The sequence below is a fragment of the Monodelphis domestica genome, chromosome 5 (genome assembly GCF_027887165.1).
Source record: "Monodelphis domestica isolate mMonDom1 chromosome 5, mMonDom1.pri, whole genome shotgun sequence".
Classification (NCBI taxonomy): Eukaryota; Metazoa; Chordata; class Mammalia; order Didelphimorphia; family Didelphidae; genus Monodelphis; species Monodelphis domestica.
The window spans coordinates 158,211,429-158,233,194 of NC_077231.1; the positions used below are offsets into that span (position 1 = coordinate 158,211,429).

General features: G+C 34.4%; 1 protein-coding gene across 4 annotated transcripts in view; it reads left to right on the plus strand.

Annotated features, from left to right (window-relative positions):
* Window positions 1-21,766, plus strand: part of PCLO (piccolo presynaptic cytomatrix protein) — a 623,741-nt gene that overhangs the window by 513,332 nt on the left and 88,643 nt on the right. For all 4 annotated transcript variants that reach the window (XM_056799474.1, XM_056799475.1, XM_007504012.3 and 1 more), the window contains one exon: window positions 385-452. In XM_056799474.1, the coding sequence (XP_056655452.1) occupies window positions 385-452 (68 nt within the window). The remainder of the gene's footprint in view (window positions 1-384; window positions 453-21,766) is intronic.

The following is a 21,766-nucleotide window of genomic DNA, read 5'->3' on the forward strand; positions in this document are numbered from 1 at the left end:
TTTTATTGTTTCTGCATCATATACATATATAATACTCTTGGTGGAGGGAAAACATGAAAAGCAAATATTTTCACGTCTATTGAACCTGAAAGAGCAAAAATTCATAGCTCAACTTTGGACACTTTGAACAAAAAAATATGGATATATTTTTAAACATTGTGATAAGAATGTGTCTTTGTGGGCCATCCTGGGCCTTACAGAAACAGTAGTGTGTGCATTCACTGAAATGATAGTTGAAAAATCATTAAGAGTGAATACATATTTCCTATCTGAATCTTTTAGACAAAATGTTATTGCAATTGTATGTGATTATAATTTTCTATGTTCTTTGGCATCAGCCTTTGTAAGAGCTTTTGCTGACAGTATATTTATGTATTTTAACAGAGGGAAGATGGCACAGAATGGACAAGAGACAGTGAAGCAGCCTGCAGTAGGATTACCAGATGCAGAAGGTAAAGTAAAATTCAGAATTACAATCTACATACAATATTTAAAACATTTTGACTTTAATTTCATATATCTAAGGATTATCTTGGATGCAAAAGTAAAATGATGATTCCCTAAGTCTTTTTTAAAACAATAAATAAGATTAACTTTTTAGTTTTAGATATTATTTTCAGTATTTCAGGACTCATATTTCTTTCAATCAGTGCCTTCTGAGAACTGGATATTCAAGAAATGATTCTCATAACATATCATGCTAGCATCCTTTTTTCCCCCTATCTTTCCTTTTCCCCCTACTCCCCATTCTAATTGAATAGCACAAGCATGGAAATCTCTTTAAGTCCATACTATATCTATGGGTAATGGAAGGACATTTTGAAGAAGGCTTTTAAAAGAGGATGGGAAATCTTTTGAAAGCAGAACTTTATTTCTAAACTAAATTCTGTCTTGAAATAGAGAATGACAGATAAAATACCATTTTCTAATTTTTATGGAAATACAAGGTTATTTATTAAAAAGAAAATACGTAGGGGGCAACAAGTTGGCTCAGTGGATGGAGAGCCAGACCTACAGAGAGGTCCTGGGGCTCAAATCTGGCCTCAGACACTCCTGAGCGTGTAACCCCAGGCAAGTCACTTATCCTGCATTGCCTAGCCTTTATCCCACTTCTGCTTTGGAATCAATACACAATATTGATTCTAAGATGGAAGGTAAGAGGTTGTTTTTTTTTTTAATAAGCTCTATTATGACTTAAATGTTTTTACTGTTTCTTCATTGTGTTTTGTTCTGTTGAGTGTTTTGTAATCATTATGTGAGGGTATTGTGTCCCTTCTAGTCTTACCACCTATCCTATTTACTCTGAAATGGAAACTATCATGGAAAGCTGTTTGTTATAATTCAGGGGGAAAATATTGGGAGGTAAGAAACCTGGACTGTAATCTAGACTCCATCTTATCACCTATATGGCTTTAAGCAACTTCCTTATCCTTTCTATGCCTTACTTTCCTCCTTTGTAATATGGGTATGGGGATAAATTAACCATATTGTTCCTCCAAATTAGATGCTGGATGAAAAGAATTTGTGATCAATGCAACACATTGTTTCCCCTTGAAGACAAAAGGACATATAATTTCCAGAATCGACATATCAAAGAACGTTATATAAGTCCATGTTGGTCATAAAGAACTAAGTATTCAGGACAATATACACGATTGTACCTTACTTTAGAAATTTAAATTTTATAACTATTTAAATACAAATCTTAACAGCTGTCAATGAGGAAAAAATGTTCATCCTAATATGGGTCTCGCCTTTCTTTCCCACACAAAAGTGGTTTATTTTTCTAGAGTAATTCAATCATAGGGCATCTGAAATTGTATTTAGATTTGACTCAATCTGTTGTTACTTTTGCTTACTTAACCTGACCAGAAGTTTGTCTTTCATTGATTATTGAGCAGAGGGTTAGATAGAGAGATGAAAACTGTAAACCAACTGAACAGTAATAATATCATGTAAACAATTAGTGGCACATTCTTTATGGTAAAACTATTTCCTCCAGTCTCTTTATTTTGATTGGGCTATTCAATTATTTAAAAACATTTAAGTGGTTACTATGTGCCAGGCATTGTGCTAAGTGATAGCGATATGAATTTAAAAAAGAGTTTGTGCCTGCTGGAGGCTTACAATCCAATGAGAAAAGAAAGCAAAGTTAAGCAAACTGAAGAGGCAGATGGAGGAGTCAGGAAGGGAAAGTACTTGGGATGGGAGTATAATAAAAGTCCAGTCCAAACTGTGAAAAGAAGAAATGGCTGGCCTGAGAGGTATTTTTAAATGGGAGCTTTATGTTCGTGTCTAATGCCTCATTACCATTATAGGGTTGTACATTATATAGACTCTATATTCATAACAACTATGCAAATAAGATGAAGTCTCTCAACCCTAGATATGTCCTCTATGCATGTTTCCAGTGGACGAACCTGGGCAAATTCACTTAGAATCATTTAATGAAAGTCTGGCCACCAAGTCAGAATTTCATTTTTCTGTTTACAACTCACAAAAAACTTCACTAAGAGATATGATCCATGTTACTGAAATGGTTACCTATAATCAAGTAAACATTAATCTATGATAAATTGAAATATTAATGTAATTCTTGTATCATTTTGGATAGAGTATGTATGTTTGTTACTGATTTGTGACAATCCTTTCATTCTTCTATTACTGACTTCCTATTCCCTGTGATGTCTGTTTTAAACTTTCTTTTGATTCCTCAAGTCAATGTATGCCACCTCCACCCTTCTCCTTCTCAGCAGAGGCCCAAGAAAAATGCCACTCATTTGACACCCATTTTATATCTAGTAGTAAATTTCAAAATTCCTTTAATCTATGTTTCATTTTCTCTTCCTATACTTCAATCTCTAACAAAAAAGGGTCTCATTGCTAAGGCAAAATCCTCAACTTGTTGCATTTATTTTGAGCTCTAAAAGTTTGTGTCTTAGATCATTTCTGCTGACTTTCTAATCTTCACTCTCACTTTATTCACTGGTACCTTCTCTTATATCAACAAGATCTCACCCATTCTAATAGATAGACATATACACACACTTTTACTTGACCTCTTATGCCTCCAAGTTTCATACTATACATCACTTTATTTTCAGAAAAAAACTCATTTAAAAATTATAATCAATGACTCTCGCTTTTGATACCATGTAATAGTACCTTCTAAAGTTATTAATGATTAAGTTGCTAAATATAATTGGTTTTTCTTAGTTCTAGTACGTTTTGACCATTCTGTAGCATTTAATAATTTTGGCCAACTGCTTCTCAAAAATATTCACATTCATCTGGGTTTTCATGATTCTTCTTTTCTACCTTTACTTTCACAGACTCTTTTATTTATTTTTGGTTTTTTGAAAATTTTATTTAATTAGATGATTTAGAATATTTTTCCATGGTTACAAAACTCATGTTGTTTCCCCACCCTCTCATGTATCTGACACACAATTCCACTGGCTTTAACATGTTTGCACTAGGGTGATCTCTTAGAGTCTACATCCCCAGTCATATCCCCATCAATGCATGTGATCAAGCAGTTGCTTTTCTTCTGTGCTTCTTTTCCCACAGTTCTTCCTCTGAGTGTGGATAGAGTTCTTTCTCAGAAGTTACATACTCTTTTTAAAAAATCACTGTCAATGCCTCACCCATGTGGGGATAGGTTTCAGTGCTTTTCCCACCTACATTTTGCTTTAGTGTTCTCATTAGCTTCCATTGGTTCAATTGTTATTTCTTTGCAAATGATTCTCAAATATATATATAATTTACTGAGAAAAAAATACTGCTATCATCTATACATGGAGTTACTTCACTCATGCCTTTGCCTTTGCCCAAGCTATGACCCTTTTTTGAAATGCTCTCATCTTCCCTTTCACATCTTAGAACTTCAACTTCCCTTCAAGGGTCAGTTCAAATACTATTTCCTACTTTGAGAGCTTTCCTGATCCCCTGTTAATTCTAGCTCTCCTCCCAAAATTACTTTTATATATGCATTTAATTACTTGGAGGCAAGGAATATCTCATTTTTATTTTTAGATTCCCCAGTGCCAAATTTGAGCAGAGTATTTAACATGTTGAGTTGAAGCAAAACCAAAAATCTCTATCTCAGTGAGCAGTCCTTCAAAATGTATAAATATACTAAATCCATTCATGAGCTTCTGCAAATTTTAAGAAATTAATCGTAAAACATATGATTTGATTTTGAAAATATGCATTAATACATAATAGAAAGAGAAGGATGTTTGACCAGCAACAACTTTACTTGAAAAGGTGAAATATATGGAGTGATAATAAATTTCATTCTCATGTTAAATAAGAATCAACACCAAGAAAATAATTTGGATAATAGGGGTCAAGAAACAACTTACTTAAAAATAGTTTGTCTATTGAACTGTGTGACAAGGGAATCACTTTAAAAGCCTGATATATATTAATTTAAGGTCGCCAAGGAATTCAGCTATGTAATTCCTAAATGAAAAACTCAAGTCAGCCGTCAGCCTTTTTTGGAGTTTAATTACAATAGGAGCAAGAAAGGAATTAGAGATAGAGAGAAAGAAAAAGGGAGAGAAGGGAATAGGGCTTAAATACCCCTTCTGTTTAGGCTGGGCCAAAAGGCCCAAGCCCTTAGATAGCTGGGGCAAAGAAAAGAGATCAGTCCCTATCACTCACGTGACCAAAATGGAGAAACAGTCTCAGAGGCCCCCACCTTCAGCTTCCTTCAGCACAAGCTTCTCCGAGTCCACCTCAATCACCTCGACCAAACTCCTCCACCCCCCCAAGTCTCCAGACCCTCCTATCTTTAAGGAAACCCTCCAAGTTCCTCCTCTCAGTTCTCCCATCTACCAATCACTGTTCATCAATTTCCCTGTGCCAATGGAGGCTCTAGCTTAACCCAGGACCGCCCAGAGGTTTCTGGCTTTTGCACATGACTGTTGAAGGTCATATTTTCAAATGATTAAATCTTTGATCTAGGCTGCAGCCCTTACTCAATCCTGTTAGGACTGAATAGGGTGGAGATTTATTCCAAGTATCTCCATTGTATCAATTCTAAAATCAAATCATGATTCAAAGAAATTCCTGTTCTATGCTTAAGCATAGGTCAAAGTCCTTTCCATTGTTCAGCAAAAGGTTTCTGTCCTAAAGTAATCTGAAGAAGGGAAGAGAAGGAACCTACCATGCCAATGGGGTTCCCATTCCAATAGACTATCAGTAAGAAATTTTCCAAGTATGAAATATCCCAATGGTGAAATTTCCAACATTTTTAAGTCTAAGGAATTTTAAGGTTTACAACTGTCTATTTCTGGTGAAGTCGATTATATTTTATCATTTCAATAAATTGCCTCTATTTTCCCCTTGACCAGTAGCTGTTTCCAAAATTAAAAAAAATAAAATAATTTCTCCCCTGGAATGGTGTGGAGTTATGGAGTGAGCAGGAGAAAGACAGCAGGTCAAAAAATAAGTAGATGCTTGGTTACTTTTTTCACTTTTCAACTAATTATGACATCCTATAAAAATGAAGAATAGTCAGAAAATCTGTAATGATCAAGTCAAAAGCCTAAGAAAGGAGTCTTTTATTGAAATCCAGTAGAAATTGGAATATAAAAATACCAATCAAAAAATGATCTCCCCCTCAATGAAACATATGTTCATGGACCAGAACTCAGCAATTATAGCATGGTTTGTTCCCTGACCCAGCAAAGACAGAGGCAGTATTTGATAAGAAAATTTTCACAAGGTTGAATGTTTTGATGACCGTATTCTTCAATATCTTAGGTTTTTCTTCAAGACTAACCAAGCACAGCCTTGTCTATGTTTTTATTAGATTGTGAGCCAGGCAATTTATTATAGCTTATGATAGAAATTTCCACTTTTTACCTGGCAATTTTTTATATTGATATTTTATCTGCTTCACAGAGATGACTCATAAATTTCAAGCTCAATGTGAGATTAATTCAGTAGGGTCATAATCTAAAATCAATTGTCTCTACTGACGTCTTGACCCTAGGTTTAGAAAAAAAATGTGAATAGTTTTATGTGCTTTTTAAAACTAGTGAAATGAGTAGATTTTTACAAATTAAAATTTGTTATGAAGCAAAGACATTTTGGATCACAACCACAGGAGTACGGTTATTGAAGGTTCTCATCATAATGTTAGTTTCACCTTGAAGGATCACAGACAGAAGAAAGTCAGCATATCATATAAGAATGAGGCTTTGCTTTTACCGACTTCAACTATAAACAAATTGAGGTGTTCAAACAAAAAAAATTGAATCTTGGCTTCTTTAAAAGTGGCAGTGAAGATTATTTCTTCTAACAATTTTTATTGCAATTTTGTCAATAAAAAAAAAGTTGTGTTGCAAAATAAACAACTGAATTGGCATTTTAACGTGTTATTTTGATGTTACTGTTAACTGGGAAAAAAACACAGTACTACTAAATATTCAGAAAAGCCATTCTTTAAATAAGGAAAGGGGTAAAGTGCTGAGTTGGGACTCCATGAAGAGCTGTGTGCCACATGCAGAGTCAGAGGATTGAACTCTAGTTGCTCTGGTCACTGATCCCTGGGAATGCCAACTGGGCTAGATTGGACAATTCCAAGGAGCCATTAAAGTTGGGAAACTTAAATACCTTTCTAGGGTAACATGGGGACTGAGCTTGAGAGAGGCAGTTGGTTGACTTTACAATGGTAACAAAGGAAAATGAGGAGTCCCAGACAGGAATAATAGTGAGAGGCTGATTCTTTACAATGGACACAAAAGGGAAAGACCCAGCCAAGGGCTGGGCCACCTAGGTAAAGGACTTTGGGACAAAAGAGATACTTAACACCTGATAGGTTTAACCATCCCTCCCTTAAAGTCCTTTAAGGTCTATTGTTAGTCTGAGAATCTGGAAGTTGGATTTTCTCTCAGGGAGAAATACTCTTGTGACAAGATCAAACTTGGGGCTTTTACCTTTTAAGCTAAGTAAAGTGTGGGTCATTAAATCTTTCTAGGCTACAAGTGTGGGGGCTTCTGATTCAACATGATTCCATGTTGACATTACTTAGACACAACCTTAATGCCTGGATAGCACCAATGAACAATATTGTTGTTTTTTTCTCTGATATCTTTTTAATAATCTATTAAAAATCTATTTTTTCAATATGTTTTGCTTTGACTTCCTCTTCCATGACACATGGTAATTTTTCAGTGAATTTTGATCAGTATATGTAAATAATTGGGTCTCCCAGAACAAATTTTCATTATTTTGTGCCAAATAATTTTAAAAATTCCACTTGCTATTTATCTAGTTGACTCAACCTTAAAGGAAGTAAGAGAAAATCACTCTATAACTCTTATTTAATAAGTTATAGATAGCAACTTAATAGTAGGTATATTTTTGAACTATATGGAAAATCTAAATATAACTGAAGATTACACATTGGTTGATTTTTTTTGCATTTAAAAATAGCCTCTTCCATGTCCTTACCAGCTTGAAATAAAATTCTAAACTTATATCAAATAAATTTTGAAAAATTTACCTTTTCTCTTTTCCTCTAATTGTCAGCTTAGTCATCTACATATTATTCTTACCTACACATTTACTCTATTTCTTGACTAGTTGTTAAAATCCATGAAGGCAAGACTTTGACTGACTAGACTTTTATCTCTTACAGATCCAAGCACTCCAATGTGCATGTGGTACACACACTTGGTAAATCTTGAATTAAATTGAATTGAATCATTCAGTCCAAATATAAATTTATTGATATTATATATATATATATGCACATTCAAAATGGTTTATTATTTAATTACATATAAATATCTCATAAAAAATTTGCAATCTCTCTGATACAATGTCAGAGTACTACAATAAAAAATTTTAAATAGCTTCAATGCTTCTTGGAAACTTCTTGCAGGGGAAAACAAATATTGTAGTTTCCAAGTACAGAAATATCAGAATGACCAAAAAAAGAATTAAAATAAAAATAGATTATTATGGAATAGTAATTCTGTTCATTTTACAAATAAAATTACTGTGTGAGGCAGATGATTTTATTAGCATTGTTGTGAAATATAAACCCACAGACTCTATATAGACAATTTAGGTAAATAAAGTAAAAAAGCCATATTTCTCCAAGTCAAGGTAGATAGTTGGATTTTATTGGAAGAGGGTCACGTCCTCCAATAAAAGTGTTCTCTTGCATGTATTACATTGTCCAACGCCAGCAAGAGACAATGCCCAGAGTCCGAGACCTGGTTTATATAACAAAATGAATACTTCCATGCAAGATAACAAGATATAACATCATATAGACCTTATTTAGAAACAGTTACCCAATTACAAAGCTGATTGGTTAGTTCATTTTGGAAAGACCATATTAGTCTTTAGACTAATGGCTTAGTCAAGTTAAATGACCATTACCTCTCTCTCATCTGATCTGGGGGGAAAGATGGCTATTTCCATACAGGAAAGGATGCATGATGTTTGTACCATATTGGGACAGGAGATTCAGATAATCAGCATCTCATGATAAAGGGAAGTACAAATTTAGGGAGGGGTTAGATATCACTTTAGAAGCAGTTTTTATGCTTTGGTTAGAAATCCTTATAAAAATCATGAATTCTACTGATGGTATTAAGGTTATAATGGAATTTATACTAATCACTTTAGAATCACAATACTCAGTATCTGAAACCCATCACTATCACTAAAATCCAATCAAGTACAAGGGGGTAGGGTTTTTCCCCACAGCATAATCCTTAATTATCCCCCTACATCATTAAAAGAAAAAAAGCATTGTAAAACTGATGGTAGGAGATATGGCCTAGAGCCCTGATGAGGAACCTATGATACGCATGTTAGCACTGATAAGTGTAGCCATTTTCAATGACACATGGCCACACACACCAAGGGGCCCAAGAGCCACCCAGGGAGCCATGCGCCCACAGCTATGGCTGTGGCCATGCCCTGGCCCCAACCCAGGAAATAGGGCTGCTCCATGTCCTGGCCTCAGGGGTAGGGACAAGCATCCCCAGGCCTGCCAGCTGGAAAGGGGTAGTGTGGGGCAAGGCCAGTGGAAGAATGGCCGGGGCTCTGGCCCACCTGAAAGGGAGGAGTGTCTGAAATCCATTACCAGACACTTTTAGCACCCTGAAAAAATATAGCAATGGCTTTACTCACAATTTTTCCTTCTATATTCTTTTGTGAGACCTTATTCTCAGCATTAAATAATATCAAAACCAGGAAAAAAAACAGATTGACAGATGAAGTTAGCAGAGCTTGCTTGGGCTTGCAGTGTACAAAATACCAACCTTCAATTGAAGATTTAGCCAATGAAATTCAGCAACAAATAAGTAACTAATAAGCAGGTTAGTTAAATAATTCCCCCTTCCCCTTATTTATCTTAGTTTGTAGTACCCCACACAATTAAATAATATCAAGACCAACCTAAGAAACTGACTGACAGATGAACAAAGAAGTCACTAACCAGCTAAGTTAAATGATTAGCTTTTGGTTTATTAGATACAGTTATATGTTATAATTATACATTTTTGTTATTTAAACTATAAATATTATGAAATTATGTGTTTTTTATCAAAGTAACACACCACCCAAGTTATATTTGTCTTTTGGCAAATTTTAACACACCAAGCTCAAAAGGTTGCCCATCACTGGCCTAGAGAGATTCAGGGAATATGTTGAGGAAAAGAAATATGCAGATGGATTTTTTAATGCTGATATTGGGAGATGGGAGACTAGTTTCACCCTAGGAAAAAGAAATCAATACGTCTCAGTGATGTAGTATCAGCAAATTGGGGCTATCTATGGCACAATTATCAACCATATTAGTCCCTGAATATGGAAAGAGAGTACTAAGTATGGGTGGAGAGGGAGGGAAAAGAAGAGAAATTGAGTCACAGTTAGGTAGGTTGGTCATTTTCTGTCTCATCTAATTCATAGAACCATTTCTAAAATTTCTGATTATTCATGTAAGAAGAAAAAAATAGGTTAGAGACAAAGGACCTCATGATAAGACTATTTCTTATCACAATCCTTTCTTATTTGATATTGACTTTGACCTTTGTTCTAGTCAATGATCTAACTGTGGACAGGTGATTCTGAAATGTTCATCACATCAGGAAGCTGTCATTTCCTAACTTTTATGCTATTTTTTGATATTATGGGATTTATCACTTTTCCATGAATAGCATCATGAAAAAAAAACAATGGGGATCCTTTGACCTCTCCTCTCTCATTTCTTGAACCACAGCTTTATTTTCTAAAATAGCTTTTGAATTGTCTTTCCCTGTGCCCACATTTGCAATGAAATTACTGAATGGGAAGATAAATATTGACTTAGTTTGGATCTGGTCAAGTTTTTCATCTCTCTACTTTATCCTCACATACATTGGAGCATAAATTTCAATTAACTTCATAGTAGATTTTATGTTTATGCTCATCATATACAGTCTAAATAAAGATGCAGAAATATCCTATGATATGATAGCTAAAACCTAGCCTTCTCTAACTAGTTTTGTTAAACTATGAAAATCATTAAATGTTTTTCTGCCTCATCCATAAAATGGGGATAAAAATAGCATAGATATCCCTGAGTTGCTAGGAGGAATACCAAAAGGTAATATTTATGAAGTGCTTTATAAACTTTATGGTGCTACATAAATTCTATTACCATTGTTATTATTTTTTTTCTAACCTTCCAATGATAAGCTTCTTGATACTTAACTACATTGGCCCTTATACTCCAGATTGAAGCTTATACTAGATGTCTTTCTATCTTGATAGACCTGCTAGAACCTGGGTTTCATTGGCATTATCTTTGAGAATCTAAGATCTCCACAGGAAGATTGAAATAGTTGCTATCATTAAGAAGCTTACAATGTTTATCTATGTTTGGGTATTATATATGTGTCTATTGGGTATATATAAACATATAAACATGTATGTAGGCTTTCATCTATATATTCACATCTGAACAAATATCTTTAAATTTAATATGACCTCAATTACTTGTTTCAGATTTGCCTTTCTCAAACAAATCTCTGTTCATACTCTTATGTTCCCTCAATACCTGTATAGAGTTTGCATTATTCATTTTGATTCCATGTCTCTTTTTAATACTTGTTGTATTAGGTTTAACTGCATAATTTTCCCTATGAGGATGCATAATCTTCTGGGACAGGTGTTATGATTGCTTTTGTATCCTCATTTCATGCTAAGCATAGTATTCTGTATAAAGAAGATATCCAGTAACAGATAATAGTAATAGCTTAAAATAAACAGCAAATGTTTGCAAAGCATTTTCTAATCATTTACTCTTTTGATCCTTTCTACAACCCAGCAGTGTAGGTGTTATTGTTATTCCTACTTTTCAAATGAGGGAATTGAGACAGAAAGTGGTTAAGGGACCTGCCCAGGGTCCAACAATTAGTAAATATCTGAGGTTGAATTTGAAATCAAGTATGCCTGACCTCAGGTCTACTGCCTGTTAAATTTTATTTGTGATTGTATTCTGAATATTTTATATTGGTGGTCACCAGTGATTTAATTTCTAAATCCTGAAATGAATTACTAAAGTAAATGGAATTTATGGTAGTTTATTTGCAACAGAGGAAAGATATTAGAGAAGAGAGAAAAGAGGAGAGAGAGAGAGAGAGAGAGAGAGAGAGAGAGAGAGAGAGAGAGAGAGAGAGAGAGAGAGAGAGAGCGAGCACTCTGGCTTCCACTGATACCAGTTAGAATTTCTAATCCCCAGCCAGGGGAAGAGAGTCTCAATTAGTCTCAAGATGATGGGCCTTTCCTGGAGGCTTCATGCCTCCAGAAAGGGAAAGGAGGGGTCACAAAGTCAGCCTTTCACTCACCAACAATGACTATCTAAAAGGAAAAGCAATCTGAGGTTTCCTGCACTAGTTCCTCCAGGGGTTCAGTTCCTCCAGTCCAACTCAGAGTCAGAAAATCCTCCATCCAACTTGAATCTCGAATCAAATATCTTCTTCTGGCCTCTGATCGTCTTTACAGATCTTTTTCTCTTGTGTCACCTCCCCTAAATCTCATGTCTACAAAACACAGCAGACACTTTTTTCCATGACTGACCACTCTTTGGTTCATGCCTTCTTTGGTTAGATTATACCTTTTTGGGTTACTTAACACCTTTTTTTTTTGGTTAGTTCGCCTTTTGTAGTTACTTAACACCTTTTTGTAGTTAAAATGGGTAGATCTACTTAAAATAATGAATTATCACCTTTTGGGGATTAAAATCTAAAAATAGATTGTAGATTACAATTCAATTTTCCCAATAAAGGAAGACCTAAGTATCTTCATTGTTACAATCAGGAGATAGCTAAATCCAATCTTCACATGTCCTATTTACTGCATTGCCAGCTGCCAATTTAATGAATTTTGTGTGAAAGACCATATTTCACATACAAATAGTACAAGTGAACATTCAGGGTATGTAGATATGACAGGTCCTAAGGGATCCTGACAAATATTTGGGGATCCCAAAGGGGTAAGGAGAATGAGATATGGGGAGAAGGATGACACACATCAGGAGGGCCAGTGAATTGGTAGCAATCAGAGGCAAGATTTATTGATCACAGCTAGTATTTTATAGAGAAAGTGATATAGGCTAAGGGATTAGGTAAGCCTTTTTTAGGGACAGTGGTTAGTAATGATTAATGAATAATCTTAGTACAATGGCTTAGTTTACCTCACTGAAATTTAGGCAGAGTTTCTATAGTAAAATAATTCAGTATGTCAATGTGTAACCATCTAGTCCAGATTTTCAGGGAAATGTTTGGCTTCAGTGGGTAGAAGAAAAACAACTAGTTTTTGTAAGTATAGGAGGGGTTTGGGGGGCCTCATATGATGCCTAGGTTGCATGACTGACTCTGGCCAGACCATGGCTTCCCAGAGACCTTGCAGTCTGGGGTTCATTCTCAATATTGGGGGCTACATAGATATACAAATGTGTATTTAAGTATTTATGCGTATATTTATTCTATCATCATGCTTATGTATATATGTTTAAGTGTATATGCACACATTAATACCTATGCAATTATCAGATTATTAAAGTTACCCATGATAGGTGTAAATGGGGGAGAAGAAAAATGAAAAGGAGGAAGTATATTGCAGCCAGAGGCACTAAGATCTTGTACAGAGTTCTAAACAAGAGCAATAATAGCTAATAATTGCATAATTTAAATTTTGTGACATACTTTATGTATGCTATTTCCTTTGTGCTTCACATCAATGTTGGGAGGTAGAAGTTATTATTTTCTGCATTTTATAGATGAAAATAATGAGGCCCAGACAGAACAAGTGACTTTCCTAGGGTAATTAATACTAAGCTTCTAAGGCAGGATTCACACTTAGAATTTCCTGATTACTTTCTGTGCTTCCAGTCTGGAAAGACTGATACAAAATCATTGGCCCAATCTGAAAGAGCAAATCATGTCTGGGGAATGGTAAGATGCCCAATTCTAGAACAAAATGCTGGTTCTCTCACATTAGGTGAGATACATGCTTGGATAAACATGATGGTAGGACGAGCTTGGATGAGTTCTGATTTGAAGCAATCAGGGTGTCCAGCAGGAGAGTCTTGAGGTAAAAACATATGTTTCTAATGCCAATCAATTGGTGTGAGTCACTTTTCATATGATCATTTTAGGCAGCTTCTAGTCATACCCTTGATAGAAAATATCCTTTACAGTTCAAAATTGACTAGCAGAAAGATAGGTTATTATCCATTGTGTGGACATAGTAATTGACTTAGATATCTTATGAAAAGACCCTGAAATTCTGAAGCTGATTAAAAACAAACAAACATAAGAGCTCTATTGTACATCTTAAAGTAGAAATAAATAAGGTGAGAAATCTGAAGATGCAATTTTTTTTTTTACCTCTGATGGCTACTGGGTATGCTGGAAAGATTGTGGGATCTGAAATCAGAGGATCTGGGATTATATTCTGACTCTGAAGTTTCCATCTGTGGGTCCTTGGGCAAGTTTTTATATAAAATTGGGGAGTTGGCCTAAATGATTTCTGCTTATGTTTCTAGCTCTCAATCTCTGATCCTAAATGATTCTTTTATTCCTTTGGGTTAGTATTTAAGAAATGTCTAACAAAAATATATATCATTATTTATAAAACTACCAGGCTAAACACAATGAAAAATGGCTTCTAAGGTTTAGTTTTGAATGGGTCACCTTTAAACATTAATCATTTGAATGTTTTATATACATTCAATGGTTTAATAAACATTTTCTCTTTCCATTGGATAAATGAAATGGTTTTTTTAAAAAACTTTTAAAAACTGACCATTTTTGGTTCAAATATTCATTTCTTTTCAAGCTAGATATTCCATTTTAAACAATGAGGCTCCTTTTCTAAATTTCTCATCCATTGTGGGAAAAAATATACCATTACAGCAAAATTTCTCAGAATCTTTTGCCATTTGACATTAAATCATCACTCTATTCTATATCTCACAACTCTAATTCACAGTGACTGTCTAAGGTTTTCAAAGTGGATGATCAATCAATGTTCTTGAAAAGATTTAAAGTAGGAAATATCAGCAAGTGGGATCTCTTGCACTGAATAATTGTGTCTATTAGAAAGATAGTTGTCCAGGAAAATATGAAGGAAGGAAAGTAGTTTATCTGAAACCACCTTCTGGATGTTTGTCCTTTGAGCAGGTAGCCCAGAAAGGACATATGGAAAGATTTATGAGGCCATTTCTACCTGTCATTTGTTCATGTGATGCTGAGTTAGATAAAATTTTGGAAAGAATATCTAAAGAGAACACTTTGAAAATATTTACTAAGTTATTGCTTTTCACGACAGTTTTGGAACAGAAGAGTGTTAAACATTAGGTATTGGCATGGAACAATTTTTCCAGGTATTAACTGTAAAAACAAGCAGACAAACATACAAAAGTCCAACATTCTTTTCTTTGAAAAGGGAAAAAGATGTAGAACTGATTCTTCACTGACCCTGCCTTTTGCTTCTCAAAAAAATAGCTCAGGGGATAAATCCTTGGATGAATATTGTTGTTGGTTTTTTTTTTTCCTGTGCTTCCACCCAAACATTTCTCTCCCCCTTGGAACCTATAATTATTTCTGAAACTCCCTCAGTTTAAGCCTCAACACCTGTATATAATAATGAGCTTGCTTACTACTCTGGCTATCATTTTCTTTGCTATTTTAATGACTTAAGTCAAGGAATATTGAAAAATTCAAGACCACCAAGTACTTTTACATTCAACTCACTTGGGTTAAATTAGGGAAAATCGCTAAGATTTGGACAGAGATTTAGAATTCTGACCTATCTGTATCCTGTGAATGTATAGCAGGCAAATAGCCTCATCTATAATCCTTTGCCCAACATAGGCCAAAAACATAGATATGTAGAACACAATAGTCATGATCAGAGAATTTACATAAAGGAAATCTGTCAAAAAAAATTTGAATCCAAACTTTTCATGTGATGATTTTCAAAAATGGAGAAAAAGAGATTTGGAGCATGTGTCCACTTCCATCAGCTTTTCAGGGAAAAATAATTCAGACATATTCCCTATCAGGGTACCTCAAATAGGCTAAATTGATTGTAGGGGAAATACCAACCATATTAGTGTCAACATCCATTGTCAGAGCTTAGTCAAAATGTTTACTACTGGGCGAATGCCAGTGCTGTATCTCCTGGGCTTAATTTTTAGTCAACCACCTCCCTTGCAGGTCTATCTCTAATAGTTCAAATGTCATCTTTGTTCTGCCAGAGAATGACTCAAAATTTCATCAACTTGAGAATACCTTCCTCTTCACCCTAACCCTCCAGAAGCAGAATTATTCCCACCCCTTTCCAGGATTAGGAAGAATATGACTTCCATGATTCCCAATCAAACTAAAGTAATTGGCATTTTCCTAAAACTAAGGAATTTCATTCTGGCCATTGAAGAATTGAATTAAAATACTCTCAGGAGGAAAGAGGAAAGGAATGAGAAGTGGATAATTAAAATATATCTCTCCCACACAACCCCTTACCTTGTGCCACACCTTGAACTTAGATCCACTTTCTCAATACAACAAATTTGTCATTTCATTCACCTATTTTCAATCAAGCACAAATTCAAGGAAAATTTAGAAGTAAAATAGTAGCTAATGCTAAAGCTGTATTCATAATGTTATACTATTTTTTATAGTTCATGAAAGAATCTCAGGAGTCATGTTAAGTTAAATTGAACTTTCAAAGACAGTCAATCATAAATCATGGACTAAAGTTTACAAGCACTATATTCATTTTGAAGAATTAAGTACCTATGATATTAAATTCTGGTCTCTTTGTAAAAAGATGAAAGGCAAACCAAACTAAGCTTACTATTTTGATGATGGAAAATAAACCAACTTTTGACACTTGAAGTTGGTCTATTAGTTTTCCACTTAATGTTATGTTTTTCCAACTAAACTCTTGGGCTTCCAAAAACTTTTATTAGGAAAATTAGGCCCCCCTCCCCCAGCAATAACTTCTTGACAGCAAAGCCTGAGTTATCAAATAGGGAAAAGCATGATTACATTCTGGATCAATTAAATACTTCCGGTAGGAAGCTAGAGATTTTAGACTAGAATTAAAGAGAATTACCATGTCTGATTTAAATTTGAATCATGAAAATTATGAAATGCTAGGAAGTAACATTGCTTTCAAAAATAATTTAGCATAATGTGGCATATTATACACTTCTAAGAACACATCAGACTTTATGGGTCTCTTTCCATCAAAGCACACTTTCTCTTATTAAACTAGAATGAGAAAAAAATAAAAGTTGGAAGAGAATATGAAGTCTATTGTATGTATTTCCTCATTTGCCAGCCGGGGGAAATGAAAGTTTCTGAGATAAGATTTGAATTCAGATCTTCCTATCTCCAAGTCTAACACTTTATTCATTGAATTACTTATTTTCTATACATTGAAGACATAATGCAAACTGAGGATCAATCAAACAAGGAGGTTCTGTTTTGTTTTTTATACTAGAGGCAGTAGGAAGCCACTGAATCTTCAATCATCACTGGAGCTATATGTTCATATCTATAATAGAAGAAATGAGAATGGGGGTATTTAGGATCCTCTAAGCCCCAGATTTTCAATCTAAAATCATACTACTAAGGACAAAGTAATTTGGTTGATAAGATCCCTCCTCAAAATATTGCATGTAGACTTCCCAGTAACAATATTAATTATGTTAACAATCCTCAAAATACACAGAATCTTTTTATTACCTAACTTCTAAGAATAGACTATCACAATTGCCACATTCTTTCACTTCTTATAGAGTTATTATCTTTCCCCTTTTTTTTTATCAAATTCAATTAGACACCTTCAGACTATAGTATATCTTTTTAATTAAAAAAAATTACATATTGAATAATGTGATTTCAAAACCCAAACTGTATCTTTAGATGAACTACTAAATGAAAAGGTCTTTCAAATAAGTTTATTCAGTTTTATTAAAATATTTGTTTGCTTTTTAAGCTCTTATATATGGTTAGGCTATAATGGTGATGTCACAATTGAAAAGAAATGAGAGTCACTAAAATATACATATTCTTTCCAGGCACATACTAACTTAGAAAAACCACATATTAATATTAGCCATGTTTTGTTATCCTTTTGTTTTTAAAAATATTTCCAAATTATATTTGAATCTGGTATGAGTCTCTCTCTGATATGTTGTAGGTCATATCACCTGTTGGATACCTCTTGCCTAAGCATTTTATTAAAAGATGGAATTTGAAAACTACAAAATGGTGCTCCCAAGAATTTTAGTGTTACCAGTACTATTCCACGAACACTTCATAAGTTGAATGAAAAGACTAATATAGAGCTTTAAGACAAATACCCCCTTCCTTTTCAAAGTACCATTGTGTAAGTGGTATTTTAAAGTCCCAGGGAATCCCTGAATAAAAGGTCCCTTGAGTGCTTATGGGACATAAAAGTTTATAATCATCCAATAAGTATATTTTATTAGATTTCAAATCAATGAGGTTTGCCAATAGAACCCCATGATTTACTCTGAAATGCATATTCTCAAATTTGGAAACAACCTCAAAAAGTATCAAGTCTAACCCATGTCTAGATAAGCCTGTCATCGACAAAGTTTCTAACAAGTAAAAACCTGGTCTTCTGAGTACTTCAAGTCATGGAGAATCTCCCAGAGCAACTGGTTTAATGGAGAAGAGTTAGATTATTAGAGCATTTCTACTTACATTAATCTTAAATCTTCATCTCTATAACTTCTACTCATTTTGCCCAACTCTGTACCAGCTACTGAGTATAATAATTTTAATTCTTCCCATGCTGTGGAAAGACCACTGGCTTTATGAAGTCAAAGGTCAGGATCTGATTTCAGATTATGCCTTCGATGTTTTTTTTTCCTTTGAGAGGGTTAGAGAAGTAGGCCTCTAAGTTCCCTTCCCATTTTGTCGATAATTCTATGTTCTCAATCTCTTCTCGAGGCTAAACAACCTAGATCCTTAAGAAAATCTTCAAATGGTATACTAGGCAGTTCTCTTTACCTTCATGTGAGGCCTATATGCATGACACAATGAATTTTAATACCAGTGTCATTCCTAAAACTGCTGTATCCCTGGATGAATAGTCCAGATGAGATCTGGCCAAGGCAGAGTAGAGTACAATGAGTGATAGATAAAAACACTTCCTTCAATCTGAACTCTAAGTTTTCTTAAATTAGACTACATTAACTTCCTTTGCTGGCATGTTATTAGAGGTGTCAATAGATTTTTTGAACCCAATAGTCTGCCAAGTAAAAAGTTTTATTTATTAAGCAGCCATTCCATTTTTAAAAATTGTGATTACACTTAAATTTAAATGATGTCATTGAAAATGTTAATGAATGATGAATTGTCCATGTGATATCTCTATCTCTCCTTCAGTCTCATTGCCTCCAACCACCTTTATCACTTCTTCTATGGACTCTACTGGTAGACTCCTAACTGATATCCCACTTCCCATATCCTACATTTCTAATATATATATGTATATATTCTTATACAATAGAGGGAAAGTCATATACATACAATTTGACATTGTCATTAACTATTTCAAAACATTTCATGGCTTTCTATTCTATAGAATAAAATCCAAATTCTTTAGTTTTGTTTTTAAGGCTCACCAGTGAGATTTTTATTCAGCTTTTGACCTTTTAAAAAACAATTCCATTCTACTTTAAACATTTTGTATTCTAGAGAAAATGAATTCTTAATTATTCCCTAATCATTCTTCTTTTCTTTATGGTCTTCAAAGAACCTGCAGTAATTTAGCCCTTATTATCAGTTTTCATTCTTATCGTTCCATCATTTTAATCATGTCTGACTCTTTATTTGAGGTTTTCTTGGCAAAGATAGCAGTATGTTTGCCATTTCCACTTCCAGTTCATTTGAAAGATGAGTAAACACAGGTTACTTGTCCAAGGTTGTGTAGGTAGCAAATAATATAAAAATGTGAGTATCAGATAATAAACAGTTTCTTATGTGATGTCATTCTCATTAGACTCCAGTCTCCTAGAGTGCACAGTCTTTCTTTTGCCGTTCTTTGTACTACTAGCATTTAACAAGGTCCATAGAGAGTGGTTAATAAGTACTGCTTTACTTGACTTCTAGAAGAACTCTAAGTAAGCAATCAAGGACAAAATTAGGTTTTATGGTAACCATAAACTTCCACCAGCCTAGGACAGGCCCTCACTGCTTCATGCATATAATATGAATGAGGTTTTAGTTTGCCTCTTTGCCTAAAGTCTCTCCCCAGCTGTAGTCCATCCTCTTCTCATCTCTCAAACTAATCTTAAAGCACAGCTCTTTCTCACCATGGTATCCCTTTATTCAACAAATTCATGTGGCTTCCCATCACTTCCAGGGTCAAATATAGAATCCCCTCAGGGTTCTAATGCTTTAAAAATTGCTACCCCACATGTGATTTTGAAAGTTATGTGTTGCTTATAGTATGTTAGCTATTGAACAAAGAATATACTTTACTAAGGTCCAGGAATAACAAAGAAATCTATAAAGAATAGGAAAATGAGGGCAAGATGATTAAGATAAAGTCCAGAGAAATAGGCTGCTTCCATTTAGATATTTCTTTATAAAAGTATTTTTTTAACTTGTGGTCCATGGACCAACAAAAGACCTGTTTACAAGTTTAAGAGTTTCTGTAAATTTAGAAGGGAAAAAAAACTTGTAATTTATTTTAACTAATTTTTTCCCTCATTATTTTCATTGGCTTCCTTCAAGGCTCAATTAAAATTCCACCTTCTTGAAGAAGCTTTTCTCAGTATCTTTTAATGCTAGTACCTTCACTGTGAGATTATCTCCAAGTTATCCCATATGTAGTATTATAGTATATAGTTATTAACTTGTCAAATTAGAATGTAAGCTTCTTGATGAGTGGTATTGTGTTTGCCCTTTTTTTGCAACCACAGCAATTAACATAATTCCTGGAATGTAGAAAGTATCTAAAATGCTTGTTGACTTCATCTTTTTCACTAGCCTCTCCTTAAAATTTAGCATTTTCTTCAACTATTAAAAATACAGCAACATTATTTTGAGAATGGATTTATTAATCTTAACAGACTTCCAAAAGGGTCCATGACAAACCTTGTTTTAGAAAATAATGTTGCTTATAGTGGCCAGAACTATCCATCTGCCACTAATTTAATGGAAAATTTGAAGGGTGAGATGGCTGCATTTAAATGGACATAAAAAACATAAACACAACTGAGGAAAATGAGTGTATGGATTCTGTTTCTTTATGGATCTCTCATCCTCACTATTATTCTGATATGACTCTTTAACTTGATGCCCATAACACCAAATCTCCTTTCTTGTTAATCAAACTCTTGATTCTGGATTGAATTCTTGCTCCTGAGCTCAGTATGCCATATCCCTGAAAAAGGCCACCAAAGTTTTCACAATCCAAATAGGAACTTTACCCCTTAGTTGGGGGAGAGGGGGCGGTGTTCTCACTCTCTAGACCAGGAGATGCCAGAATGACAGGTATGATTGAGCCTAGGGAAGGACTGAGAAGAGTGGGACCAATGTAGGGAGTCACTAGGAGTAAAAATAAGTCCAGGGGCTTTATAACTGATGCCATTACCTGTCCTTTTTTTACCTGCCAGTTCATATGCACGAATGCACACCCATCCTACCCACTAGCATCTCTGTTATTCTTGTCACTAGTGGTAGAAGGAGCTACCTAATGTATTAACATGAAAGCCTGGTGAATTAACTCAAAAGAATGGCATAGTAGAAAGCATACAAAATAATTTGGTTTAGATCAGTACTAGAAGGCAGGAAACATGGGTTGCAGAAACCTCTACCAAATCCCATTACAATTAACTTCTTCTTTTCTAGGACTAACATCTAATGACTATTATTATCTCCATAAATATAATTTTTGTAGATAAAGTGATTGAATGATCAAATGACTTGCATGAGGCCAACTCAGTTAATAGGCATCAAAGCCAATATTTGAACTCAGCTCTTACTAACTCCAAATTCTACTGCTCTAGCTATTTTACTTAGACAGTTGAATTTAGGGAAATCTTAGACAAGGAAACTCAACCCCTGTTGGCCTTAAATACATTAGTTTTTTATCTTGAGATAATAATATTTCATCTTTATGGAGACAGATAGTTAGACCAGAAAATATATTAAGGTCCCTTCTGGCTCTAAGACATAATTCTATAATAATGTTC